The 12,284-nt window shown below is 42.4% G+C and overlaps 1 protein-coding gene and 1 pseudogene across 1 annotated transcript; one reads left to right on the forward strand and one right to left on the reverse strand.

Moving 5' to 3' along the window:
• The first annotated feature begins 622 nt into the window (after positions 1-622).
• Positions 623-6,947, forward strand: LOC123086874 (probable inactive leucine-rich repeat receptor-like protein kinase At3g03770). The gene is made up of 8 exons (XM_044508696.1): positions 623-1,184; positions 2,071-3,614; positions 4,298-4,431; positions 4,656-4,896; positions 4,977-5,188; positions 5,302-5,348; positions 5,490-5,595; positions 6,500-6,947. Exons 2-8 carry the CDS (start codon positions 2,276-2,278, stop codon positions 6,734-6,736), a joined length of 2,316 nt encoding a protein of 771 aa, XP_044364631.1. The 5' UTR covers positions 623-1,184; positions 2,071-2,275; the 3' UTR covers positions 6,737-6,947.
• Positions 6,948-7,065: 118 nt separating this feature from the next.
• On the reverse strand, positions 7,066-12,284 carry LOC123086875 (protein ANTHESIS POMOTING FACTOR 1-like; annotated as a pseudogene).

The following is a 12,284-nucleotide window of genomic DNA, read 5'->3' on the forward strand; positions in this document are numbered from 1 at the left end:
GCGGCCGTGCGGCTGTGGCGGCAGCTTGGGCACACACCCAGGGTTGAGGAGGAGGCAAATGCGTATGTTTCTTTTTCAGCGAACCATTTTTTTTAATAGCAGACTAATAGAACAATGGATTAATTATAAAAAACACATGGGCCTGATTTACTGGCCGAAGCGCACGGGCGGGAATTGTTTGCATTGTTCAAGCACACAACGTAATTCATCAAATTAGTACCACCTCACGTATATATTTTAAATTTAAACTAAAAGCGTAAATTTATAAAAAGAAAGTGTATTGTGATGGTGAACCCCCGGAGTCAATCCGTGTTTTACTGTTTGGAGAAGTACTACACATTTGCATTCTGGACCAAGAACGGGCACCCTTATGTATGCATCTACTAGCGTGCAAAATACAAGGACAATCTCCTTGGTAGCGTGCATCCAAAGCCGTGGACCATGGGCAACGATCACATCAGATCAACCCATCTATACAAAAACTTACGGCAAAATTCCACTGCTACAGCAGAGACCGTATCCATCCATCACAGATCACCAGGACCGATGAGCGCAGACGATCCCAGACGAGCTCGGGATCCTTCCCAGACGGCTGGCTGCCTTCACTCTCTCGGTCTCTCCCCACGCAGTCGGCAGTCCCGCTCCCAGAGGCGCAGCGCAGTCAAAAAAGACATTAAAGCGGTTACTCCGCTGCCCCAACCACTCCGCCTCGTGCTTTTATTGCTCGCCCTGCTGCCGCCGGTGCCAGTCGCCAGGCCCCGTCCCGAGCACTGTAAAGCACAGCAGTAACAATGGAGGATGGCTGCTCGATTGATCTCTCTCCCTGGTGGTGAGGTGTAGCGGTAGCCGGTGGGCAGCAGCTGGGTAGCGTTGGCTCGGCTGCGCGAGCGTCCGTCACCCCGCCGACGGGCCATTACTCGCTTGCAGGTGGAGGAGGCCCGTCGCCGTCTCGCGGCTCGCTTGCTGGGGGAGGCGGGTGAGAGATCCCATGTGCATTGGGGCCCTGAAGCAAGCAGCAGCAGCGGCAGCCAGCGTCTCTCGCGCCGCGGGCAGCCGCGCGTCTCACCTGCCACGTCTCTCCCTCCCTTAATTCTTGCCCGCTCCTGAACTTGGGGGTGAGCAAGGAGGTGGGGAAGCTCCTGCGGCGGTGGTTCTTGGGGAGACCCTCGGCGGCCGGCATTCAGGTCAGATATTCTTCTTATTTCTCTGCGGTGGTTAATTTCCAGTGTTGATAAACTATGCTTCTGTTCTTGTTACCTTCGTGCGTCCCTGTTTCTTTTCAGTTTTCTTGCCCTGTTTCTGTGTGTGATTTGGAGTGAAGTTTATGCATTCTTCCTCTTCCCCGTGTGAAGAGATTCCCCACACATCTCTACCTGGAAACTCCAATTTGCTTCAATTTGCTTTATCATTTTGAGTTTTTTGTTTGTTTGTGTGTATAGATAATGGCAGAGAACGTCCAAAAATGCACACAAAGAAATTATTACATTTTCCTTTCCCCACCGCAATTTTGTTTTGCCTTCAAGTTTGCTGCTTTTTTGGCTGTATTTTTTTTATGTTTTTGCTTGCAAGCTCAGATTTGTGCGTATCTAACTTGTTTATCATTTCCCCCCTTCTGCTTTTTGCTTGCAAGAGGAGTTTTAACATTCATTCAAAAATTAACTGACGAGTTTGAGATATCTGTATTTAAAGTAGAATATGGTCAATTTACTGTAGTTGCTGTTGTGCACTTATTGAAAATCAATGCTCTCCCCCCTGTAGTTGTCACAGTGTGTAATTTTCTTTGTCGGGTCCAAACAGTTTTACAAGCCTGCAGCTTCAAATATATTTTTACTGCTAACAAGTAAAAACTATCCCCTCTGCTTTTCTTGTTCAAACTGGACTAGACCTTGTTTGAGATTTGCTGCAACCCGCCGCCAAAATAGTTTGGACTGTTTTTACGGTGAGCGATTTTATGCGAATCAGCTTCTGTGACAGATTTGCTACCCTTTCTTTTAGGATAAGACACATTTGCTTTCGGCCTTCATTATTTCGTCCTCACTAACTTATTAAAAATTGTTAATTTTCGCGCAGGAAACTGTCCTGTGAGATCAATAAAAGCAAAGTTCATTCAACGAACAATTTTGCTGCTGCGATTCTCCACCCTGCCTTTCAATATCAAAATCCTGGCTGAAACTCTGAAACTCCTGGTTGAGAAATTGGAAAGCGTACAACTTGCCAATAATACACAGGCAGACAGTTGAAAGAAGATACAGTCTGGGCACAAAGCTGGGCTGCAATGGCTTGGCAGTTAAGTGCCCTTGTGATGGCCATAACCTGTTTGATGTTATGCCGAACAAGCGAGCAGTCCTCAGAAAGTGAGCTGCTGCAGCAGCTCAGGAAGCAGCTGGAGTACCCTAGGCAGCTGGAAGTCTGGAACAACCCAAGTGGCAACCCCTGCTACACTCAGCCCACTTCGGTGGTCACCGTAACGTGCGAGGGGGATGCCGTTACGGAGCTCAAGATCGTCGGTGATAGGATCACCAAGCCACCAAAGTTCAGTGGCTATCCTCTTCCAAATGTTAGCCTCTCTGAAGCCTTTGTTATCGACTCATTTGTCACTACGCTGACAAGGTTAACTACCTTGCGGGTTGTGATCCTGGTGTCTTTGGGCTTATGGGGCCCTCTCCCCGACAAGATTCACCGGCTGTCTTCGCTTCAAGTGCTTGACCTGAGCTCAAATTTTCTGTATGGATCGATCCCTCCGAAGCTGTCAGCCATGTCGAGGCTTCAGACCCTGACACTGGATGGTAACTACTTCAATGGAACTGTGCCAGACTGGTTTGGTTCGCTCTCGAACCTCACGGTCCTTCGTTTGCAGCGTAACCGGTTGAAGGGGTCAATACCAGCATCAGTTGGTAAAGCTACAATGCTTACCGAGCTAGCTCTTGCTGGCAACAATATCTCAGGCGAGGTTCCAGCTTTGGGTAGTTTGGTAAAACTTGAGATGTTGGATTTGAGGGACAACGAGTTGGACGGAGAGCTTCCAGACATGCCTACAGCATTGGTGACAGTCCTGCTTAGCAAGAACTCATTCAAGGGTGAAATTCCTGAAAAGTTTGGTCAACTGAAAAGGCTCCAACACCTTGATCTCTCATTCAACTTTCTCGAGGGCAGTCCTCCTGAAGAACTCTTTGATCTCCCAAACATCAGTTACTTGAACCTGGCAGCAAACATGCTCAGCGGATCACTTTCGAGTAGTTTAACATGCAGCAGCACCCTGGGCTTTGTGGATCTGTCTACTAACCGAATCACAGGTGACCTGCCTGCTTGTCTAAGCGCCAACTTGAATAACAGGGTTGTTAAGTTTGACGGGAATTGCTTTAGTGCTGACCCTGAACACCAGCATGAGGCTAACTATTGTCAACAACCTCATAAGGGGGGAAGATCAGGCAAGGATGTTGGACTTGTGGTTACTATTGTCGGTATAGTGCTGATTGTGCTTGTTCTTTCTCTTCTACTAATGGCATCAAACAAAAGAAACTGTCAGAGAGTTACAGCAGAACAACAGTTGCTGCAAAAGCAAATGCAAGATAATTCGACTCCAGGAATGTCCTCCGAACTGCTAGAAAGTGCAAGTAAGACTTGTTTCCCAGTAACTGAATCCCATTGTTTGCTTTTCTACTTACGAAAATGCGTGAAGTTAGCCAGCCCATTTCTTTCCTCTTTAGAGCAAGTATACAATAAGGTGACATAAGCAGGCTATAAGGATTTAAATATAGTATTTGTGCTTAGTTGGAGGAGAGAGAAGAGGAGAGAGAAGAGAAGCGGGCTGTAAACTTGTAGCCGGCTGTGGCACAAGCGCCAACATACTTTGTGAGACAAAAAGTGGGGCCACATATTAATGGTATAGTATACTAGTACGACTAACTATTGTACTAGCAGGCTATTAGGTTGGCTCTAGATGATGTGGCAACTTCATAAAACCGGATGTTGGCTATACTATTAACCATGCTCTTAGATGAAGCAAATGTGATGCTTTACGAGTTCAGATGCTTTATACAGGGAATGTTAATCCACATACTTTTACATGTTAACTATCCTGCCCTTGCTCCCACTTTATACCTACTCTGCACTGTCATATACCTTGTAACTGTATCCAAATGTTCTTCAGCTGAATGGCATAGATGGTGGTATTTCCATGTTTTCAATAAATTCTGATATCCTATTTGCAAATCCCTCCCTGAATGAGCAAGGAGAGAAAGTTTTACTTCTTTATTTCGTGTCACTTTGAATCATTTTTTAGCTCTCTTCATTACAGGGTACATATCTCAAGCCGTGAAGTTTGGGTCGCAAATAATGCCCACACATCGTGTATTTTCTTTAGAAGAGCTGAAAGAAGCAACAAAATGCTTTGAACGGTCAGCATTTTTAGGCGAGGGATCCATTGGAAAGGTTTGCTGATTTGTTCAAAGATTCACCAAATTAAATTCGAATTTACATTAAATATTAAAAGCATAATAGAAGTACCTCTAAAAATATTAACAACGTAATTACTCGACTTCATACTGATGCAAGTTGGAAAATTTCCTAGCATTCAAGTTTCTATAGCCATACTGTTTTTGTGTTGCATATGTTACAGCTTGGTTGTCATACACTTTTTTTTCCTTGATCTTCAGCTATACAAGGGAAAACTAGAGAATGGAACCGTGATTGCGATAAGATGTTTGGCATTGCACCACAGATATTCAATAAGAAATCTAAAGCTTCGATTAGATCTACTCGCGAAGCTTCGCCACCCAAATTTGGTTTGCCTCTTGGGGCACTGTACTGACAACGCAGTTGATGAGTCAAGTGTAAAAAGGGTCTTTCTTGTTTATGAATATGTACCTAATGGGACTCTGTCTTCTTATCTTTCTGGTAAGGAACTACACCTAAATATGGGCAATTAAGGTTATATGAGTTGATAACCATTCAATTATCTATGCCTTTCTTGGCAGGCTCTACTCCTGAGAAAACACTGAAATGGTGTGATAGACTACATGTGCTGATCGGCATTGCAAGGGCTGTTCATTTCTTACATACAGGAATAATTCCTGGTTCCTTGTATAATCGGTTGAAAACTTCTAATATTTTGCTTGATGAACACCATATTGCAAAACTGAGTGACTACGGTTTGTCCATAATCACAGAGGAGATATACAAACATGAGGTTTGCCATTTAAACAAAAGTATCATATCATGTTTGATCCCCTCTTTTTAATACATGTGCATTGAGGATAATCCATGCTTGTTTTTAATGCCACTAGTTCTTTGGATTTACAGGCAATAGGAGAAAGGCAGAGATACATACAAAATAACGCTGAAGAATTGTAAGTCCCTGAGTCATCTACCATTGCACCAAATTACTAAAATAGATAAGCAAATCTGGTTACAGAGTTGAAGCATTCTATAAATTGATGCTCAGGCGCTCAGCCATGTCGAAGCTGTAACGTCTATCGATGTTTTTGTAGGGAAACTTTGCAGGATGATGTATGTTCTTTTGGTTGCATTATACTTGAAGCACTTATGGGCTCCAAATTACATAGAAAAGGAGATCCTTTTATTTTAAGTGAACTGGTATGTGTCCCCCCTCTTGCTTTGTAGTGAAGATTTAGACAATGCTTAGATGGATCCTTGCCTCATATTCATGTTTTATTTGGCTTTGCAATACTCAATACGCTTGTTTTCTTGGTTTTATTTCACAACGATTTCACAAGCCTTCAGTAAAAAAAAATGATTTCACAAGCCATGACTCCAATCCTATGTTTTTCCATCCATTCCCTTTTAGAATCTGCGCTCCAAAGAAGGCCCGTACTACTGTTTTTATGCCTCATGTGATAACTAAAGAAAACAGGGTTTCCTATGGTTTATCACTGTTAGTATACACATTTGTTTTTGCTAACATGGTTATAACACAATTACCTGCCTACCCAGAAAGGGATTGCAGTGTTGGCTTAGATTTCTTAGTGATATTTGGGAGTGAAATCATCTTTATCTCTACTCTTATAAAGATCTGAGTTGGTTGTGGTCTGTCTACTAAGAGATTAAATTATCAGAATCATTATCATACATCCTATGTACTCCCTCCGTTCCTAATACAAGTCTTTTTAGAGATTCCAACGCGGACTACATACGGAGCAAAACGAGTGAATCTACACTGTAAAATACGTCTATATACATCCGTATGTAGCCCGTATTTGAAATCTCTAAAAGGTCTTATATTTAGAAACGGAGGGAGTAGTAGACATGTGTATGTAGTAAACTAAAAGTGATCTGTTAGGTGCATGAACCTTCTCAGTGATGCTGCTCACAGAGAAGCTCATACAGAATTCAGTATCCTGACTAATTTGTCATGATCAGTGTTTCGGCTAAGGCCCCACATCTCTCTGCAGCCAACATGGATATGCTTTGTTTGTGCCAACACTTATGAGCGAAAAGAACACTAATTCACTGTCTGAGAAATATTTGCCTGTATCTGCAGGTTATGTCTCTATCATGCCAGGAAGAGCGTGAGCACGTTCTGGATCCGGTCGTGCTCGGGACCTCATCGCAGGACTCACTGTCAATGGTGGTCTCCATCACGATCAAATGCCTATCCGTTGAATCCTCAACCCGGCCCTCCATCGAAGAGGTTCTCTGGAACCTGCAGTACGCCGCGCAGGTCCAGGGGACGGCCGACGGCGATCTGAGATCAGAAGTTTCTTCGCAAGCCTGTTAGCACAAGTGAGCAGCATAGCGGCATGGAAACCATGACCGGCCGTTTGCTCAGCAGACCAGGAAATGACTAAGCTAACTTTTTGCATTGCGCATTTGCTCAGCACCATTTGTATATCAGTACAGGATCGCAAATTCCCGCTTGTTTTTTGCATCGTACGTTACTAGTGTTTTGGCACCACTTAGTAAAGCAAATCTGCTTGTTCAGATATTAATATCACCACTTCACCTCGTTACAAAGGTAAATTTGGCAAGCTCACACTTCGAAACAGTAATATCAGCTACTGGCATCATACTGAGTGCAGTGCTACATGATTATAATAAAACACGATAAATCGCTAAAACCTGTTCACACAGCTCATGGTTTCAATTCAATATCACATCTGTGTGCAATGAGGAGCTTACTTTACAGTTATACATACACTCTACCAAGGCAAACAGTGTCGCGGAAAGCCTAACGACACATGAGAGATGAGAGGCCAACATCTAGACATACAATGTGCTACAACAGCTTATTCTTCCTCATATTCACAGCTGAATGCCAGTGGAAAGTCGATCATCCTTGCTACCTAGATATGCATACTTGATAAGCCGCATTGATCCGTCAAATGTCAGTATCTACAGAAAACAACGAGCTTTTTTTCTTAACGTGGGAAAATCAAATTACTCTTATGCAGATGGATAAAAGTAATGTACGCAAACTTACAAGAACAATCAGTTTACTTGGTAACGGCAAACGATCCCAGCTTCGATAGGTCCGGGACCCAGCAGGATAGTTCTGAAGATCCAGTCAAGAACATCAACGATCCTGGAGCCCACCTAACCAATGGTGGCTCGCTATCTGTGCTCCCCCACCGCGCAACCTGCAGGCCCGACCATCATTGTGTGTCACTTATAAGCAACTAAAACATATACATAATAATTTGACTACAAAAGTAACATGCCAGGTTCTTCCATACCTTCTTTCCACTTCTAACGCTCCAAGCATAAACACTACCATCACCAGAGCCTGCAAGAACAAAAATAAAATAAATGAATAGGTTACTGGTTTAGTTAAGAAAAGAGAATGGAGTGATGATAGGAAAGGGTGATAGGGAAGGGTTTCTAACCAGATATAATATGGTTTCCATCAGGCTGAATGATGCCTCCAATGTCGAATTGGTTACAACTGGCTTAACATTGAAAGTTGCTAGCTGCAAAAAAGGTAGTCGTAGGAGTGTTTTCCAAGGTCATAGGAGTGTTTTCTAAGTCCTTCAGCCTGCATTACTTGAATGACAGTCGGTAGTTCAAATGCTTACACTGTTGCCATGAAATGAATCTAGCACATGAATACACCCTGCTTTGGTGGTTAAAAGAAGCCGCCTTCCATCACTGCTGAACTTTATCATATTGGCTTCTGATTCGTCATTACCAACGGAGAAAATATCAAAAGGCCCCTAGGGATGTAAGATAGTTAAAACGTATCGAACAATTCAAGTCAAACAACACATTCAATCACTAATACCTTCTCAAATTTTCGAGCATCAAACATCCTTACATAACCACCATAAGCAACTGCGAAAACTAAACCCTGATCATCATATGAAACTGCGGGCCTCCCTTGCACACGCAGCAAGCCCTACAAAATCCAAAGGGAACATTTTACTGGCCAGAAATCATCCAATACTTCAACTATGATGCCACCATATGTGTTTAGATGTTAAGAAATCCAGATAAATAAATTGACCATATCCAAGACACCTTGTGCCTTTAAAATAATAATACAGTAAATCCAATAATGATCATAAAGGGCAGCCCGGTGCATGTAGCTCCCGCTTGCGCAGGGTCCGGGGAAGGGTCCGACCACTTTGGGTCTATTGCACGCAGCCTTTCCCTACATTTTTGCTAGAGGCCGTTTCCAGGACTTGAACCCGTGACCTCATGGTCACAAGGCAGCAGCTTTACCACTGCAAATCCAATAATGATCATCCCGGAACAAAAATATTAACAACTACAGGAATGTTAAGGATTCGATCCCAACTGTAGTACTTGGTATACTTAGCTTCAGGATAATCATCTGAAGGAGAATAAGAAGATGGTTTAACAGAGAAGAAAAAGTAGAAACAAATCCATAATAGCTCTGTTAACTGTAATTGCAGCTACTCCCTCCTTCCATCTATATAGGGCCTAATGCGTTTTTCGAGGCTAACTTTGACCAAATATTAGAGCAATAATATATGACATGCAACTTACACAATGCACACCGTTAAATTCATGTGTGAAAGGAGTTTTCAATGATACAATTTTCACATTGTGCATGTCATGTACTATTAATCTTGTCAATAGTCAAAGACGGTCTTAAAAAACGCATTAGGCCCTATATAGATGGAAGGAGAGAGTAGTTAAGTGACATGGACGAAAGACCAATCAGAAAGAGGTTTTATTATATAGCGTTTTCTAGTTTACAGTATCAATAGTTGTACCTGTGCTTTGTCAGCCCTCAGATCCCATAGGAGAACAGTTCGATCAAGTGAACCAGATAGAAAACTGTCTTTCTCATAACATAATGACATAGCAACAACCCTGGAAAAGGCAAACAGCGTAAGGATTTTTTGTTCGTGTTAGATTAACTGAAATATGTGGCCATAATTTGTCTTACGTACAACAGACCTGTCAAGATGGCCTTTGAAATATCTTACAAACCGGTTATCATTTAGAGAGAGTAGACGCAGAGATTCTGCAAAAGTGCATTCTTTTCAGTATACGTCTTAAACCCCTCTTAAGCGAAGACAGGGTATATTACTTACCATCCCAACCATTTTTCGAGGAATACAAGACAAGAGTTGGGTTAGTAGTGAAGCACACCAGTTCAACCCCATACTTTTTGCTATTAATGGTCTTCAAACATCTGAAATTTTTAACTTCATTAGAAATGAAATACATATCATGGACTAATACAGCACTGACTACATTAAAAAAATACAATTACTACAATAGTCTATATGCATTGAGTCACTTCCATACTAGGAAATTTGCTAAACTACTAGTACAAAAAATAAATACAGTAATCATGTGGGGCCAGGCATACAGAGAATGCCAGGCTGGACCGGGAGAGGCTGTGCCATCTGGCTTGGAGTGGCATCATGTGTATCCCCTGATCAGATATATATCAAATTCTATTTATAATTAGTTATTAGACTGCTTTCAAATATTGGTTTTACCACATATAGTTGTCGAACAAATCATTTTCAAAAGCCAAGTGTAGTATAGCCTAACCAAAACCATTGCATATTAAACAAATCCAACAATAACATAATGTACTATATAGTAAACAGAACAACTAGCAAACCAAATATCAAAGCTAGATCTTAGGAAATTGTGTCTTGTGCTAATAATATATAATCAAGCTCTTTACTGATTATATAACATGAACTTCAGAAGAAAATTAAGTAATAATTTGTACTCACACAGCATTTTGAATGTCATATAGGCGTATCGATTCATCATCACTGGCTGTCACCAGATAGTTTGTAGCCTTGCTGTGGAAATCCATAGAACTAATTCTGCCAATCTGCCATAAAATTATTGTATAGCACAATATCAAGTTACTATGGTAAAGTGAAATATGTCATGATCTGGAAAAGATGCATGTAAAGTAAAATTAAGTGACTATATGTAAGCTGAAAAAATATAAGCATTCATCACATGCATGCTTCTTTGAAAGGAGAGACTTTTCAAATACAAAATTAGGAGCAGACTTCTAAGAGGTGGCTGTTATTATGTTCTAAGCTCAGCAAGTTGTTCGTAGTTAGTTCAAAACACCGTTTGCAATTTGATATTATGGTATCCAATTAATGTAAAAACAAAAAAAGACTACTAAAACAAACCCATTAAGCACTACTATCCAATGTACAATAGATGACACCGCGTGCGTTGCAGCGGGAATTGATAGCAATATTTTCCTATGAGATTTGGTTGTATGGAACATATATACTCCCTCTGTAAAGAAATATAAGACTGTTTAGATTACTAAAGTAGTGATCTAAGGCCCTGTTTGGTTCATAAGTCTTAGGACTTTTTTTAGTTCCAACTTATAAGTCCCAAGTCCCTAAAAAGTCCCTACATGTTTGGTTCCTGGGACTTAACATGGACTAAAAGACCATATTACAACTATAAGTCCCTATAAGTCCCTCCTTGAGAGTCTTATTTCATAAGCCCCAAATGCCCACTTTAAGTCCCTATAAGTCCCTCCTGTTTGGTTTAGATGGGACTTATATGGACTTTTTTAAGTCCCTAAACCAATAAGTCCCTGTAAACAAACACCCTCTAAACACTCTTATATTAGTTTACGGAGTGAGTATTTATCTTAATAATATGAGAACTAAAACAAAAAGTACACATGATTTGCTATATTTATTTATTGAGGTGGATCTATTCCCATGCATGTTTGTATGTTGAGGTGGGCCTTTTCTCATCCATATTTGCGTGTTGAGGTGGCATATGTGCATGTTGAGAGAAGTAGGTTAGTGGGGGCTGGCTATTTAGATATAGAAGATTCCAAACTCTATGTATTTGTATTCTGGCAATCTAAACTAAGTCCACAAGCATCTCTACTCCTTTGGAATTTGGATTAGCTAAGTCCTTACTGGAAGGTGGAAGCACTATTTCAATCCATCTTGCAATCAATGCGAAAGCACTACTTTTTTCTTCTACAAAACCTAATAACACTACTACAATCCCCTCTTCGGACCAATGTAAGTTGCTCCAGTACTAAGGGTGTGTTTGGTTTGTGATTTAGGTTGAGGTTTTGCTTGCCAATAAGTTGGCCAACATTGGCTAGAAAAATGAACTAGATTGCCAGAGAGAGGCATTGTCATGCCTAAAAGCTGGCAATCACCCAAACAAAGACCAATGTTTTGGCCATGAACAAAATTTGGTAGGGCAGACATTGGTGGCAATCCAAACACACCCTAAGACAATCAGCTATCCGCATGAGCTTCTTGCTTTTCGATAAAAGATCAAGCGAAAAGGGATAGCTCATAGTTCCAATCAGAGCTAAGAGAAACGAATTAAAGGCCTTACATAGTCCCGGAAGGCCAAGCCGACCTCCATGGTCTTGAGCATCTCGTCGGTGACCTCCATGGTCACCCTCTCCTCCTTTTCCCCGGCTACAAAATTAACAAGAAGAGGACAACAAGGAGTCAGCTTGGGACAACAAGGGCCACGAATCGCGCGACCTATTTCGGCCGGACTGCGGGAGGGATTGGGAGGTCCAAATTCGGGCGTACCTGGCATCTTGGCATACACTCGGCGGCGGAACGGGCAGCTGAAGGCGAGCTGTCCCCGGACTGGGGCGGCGTGCGGTGTCCGTGTAGCACCAGGACAGCTCTTGTACACAGAGCCGACCGCCGGGAGAGGGCACGGCGGCGGCAGTCGCGCGGTAAAGACTGGGGGCGCAATGAAGGAAGGGGGGAGTTTTCCCTTTTAGGGGAAGGGGCGCAGCAGCCGGGTAGCAGGGACTAGGGCGGAGGAGGGTGGAGCGTGGCGGCGGCTCGCCGTCGCGGAGGGGGAGA

This window comes from Triticum aestivum, chromosome 4A, assembly GCF_018294505.1.
Source record: "Triticum aestivum cultivar Chinese Spring chromosome 4A, IWGSC CS RefSeq v2.1, whole genome shotgun sequence".
NCBI classification, from domain to species: Eukaryota; Viridiplantae; Streptophyta; class Magnoliopsida; order Poales; family Poaceae; genus Triticum; species Triticum aestivum.

Coding starts and splice junctions, on each gene's coding strand:
- LOC123086874 (XM_044508696.1), top strand. CDS start 2,276: ATGGCTTGGCAGTTAAGTGCCCTTGTGATGGCCATAACCTGTTTGATG. Junction 3,615..4,297: donor CGAACTGCTAGAAAGTGCAA/GTAAGACTTGTT, acceptor TCTTCATTACAG/GGTACATATCTCAAGCCGTG. Junction 4,432..4,655: donor GCGAGGGATCCATTGGAAAG/GTTTGCTGATTT, acceptor CTTGATCTTCAG/CTATACAAGGGAAAACTAGA.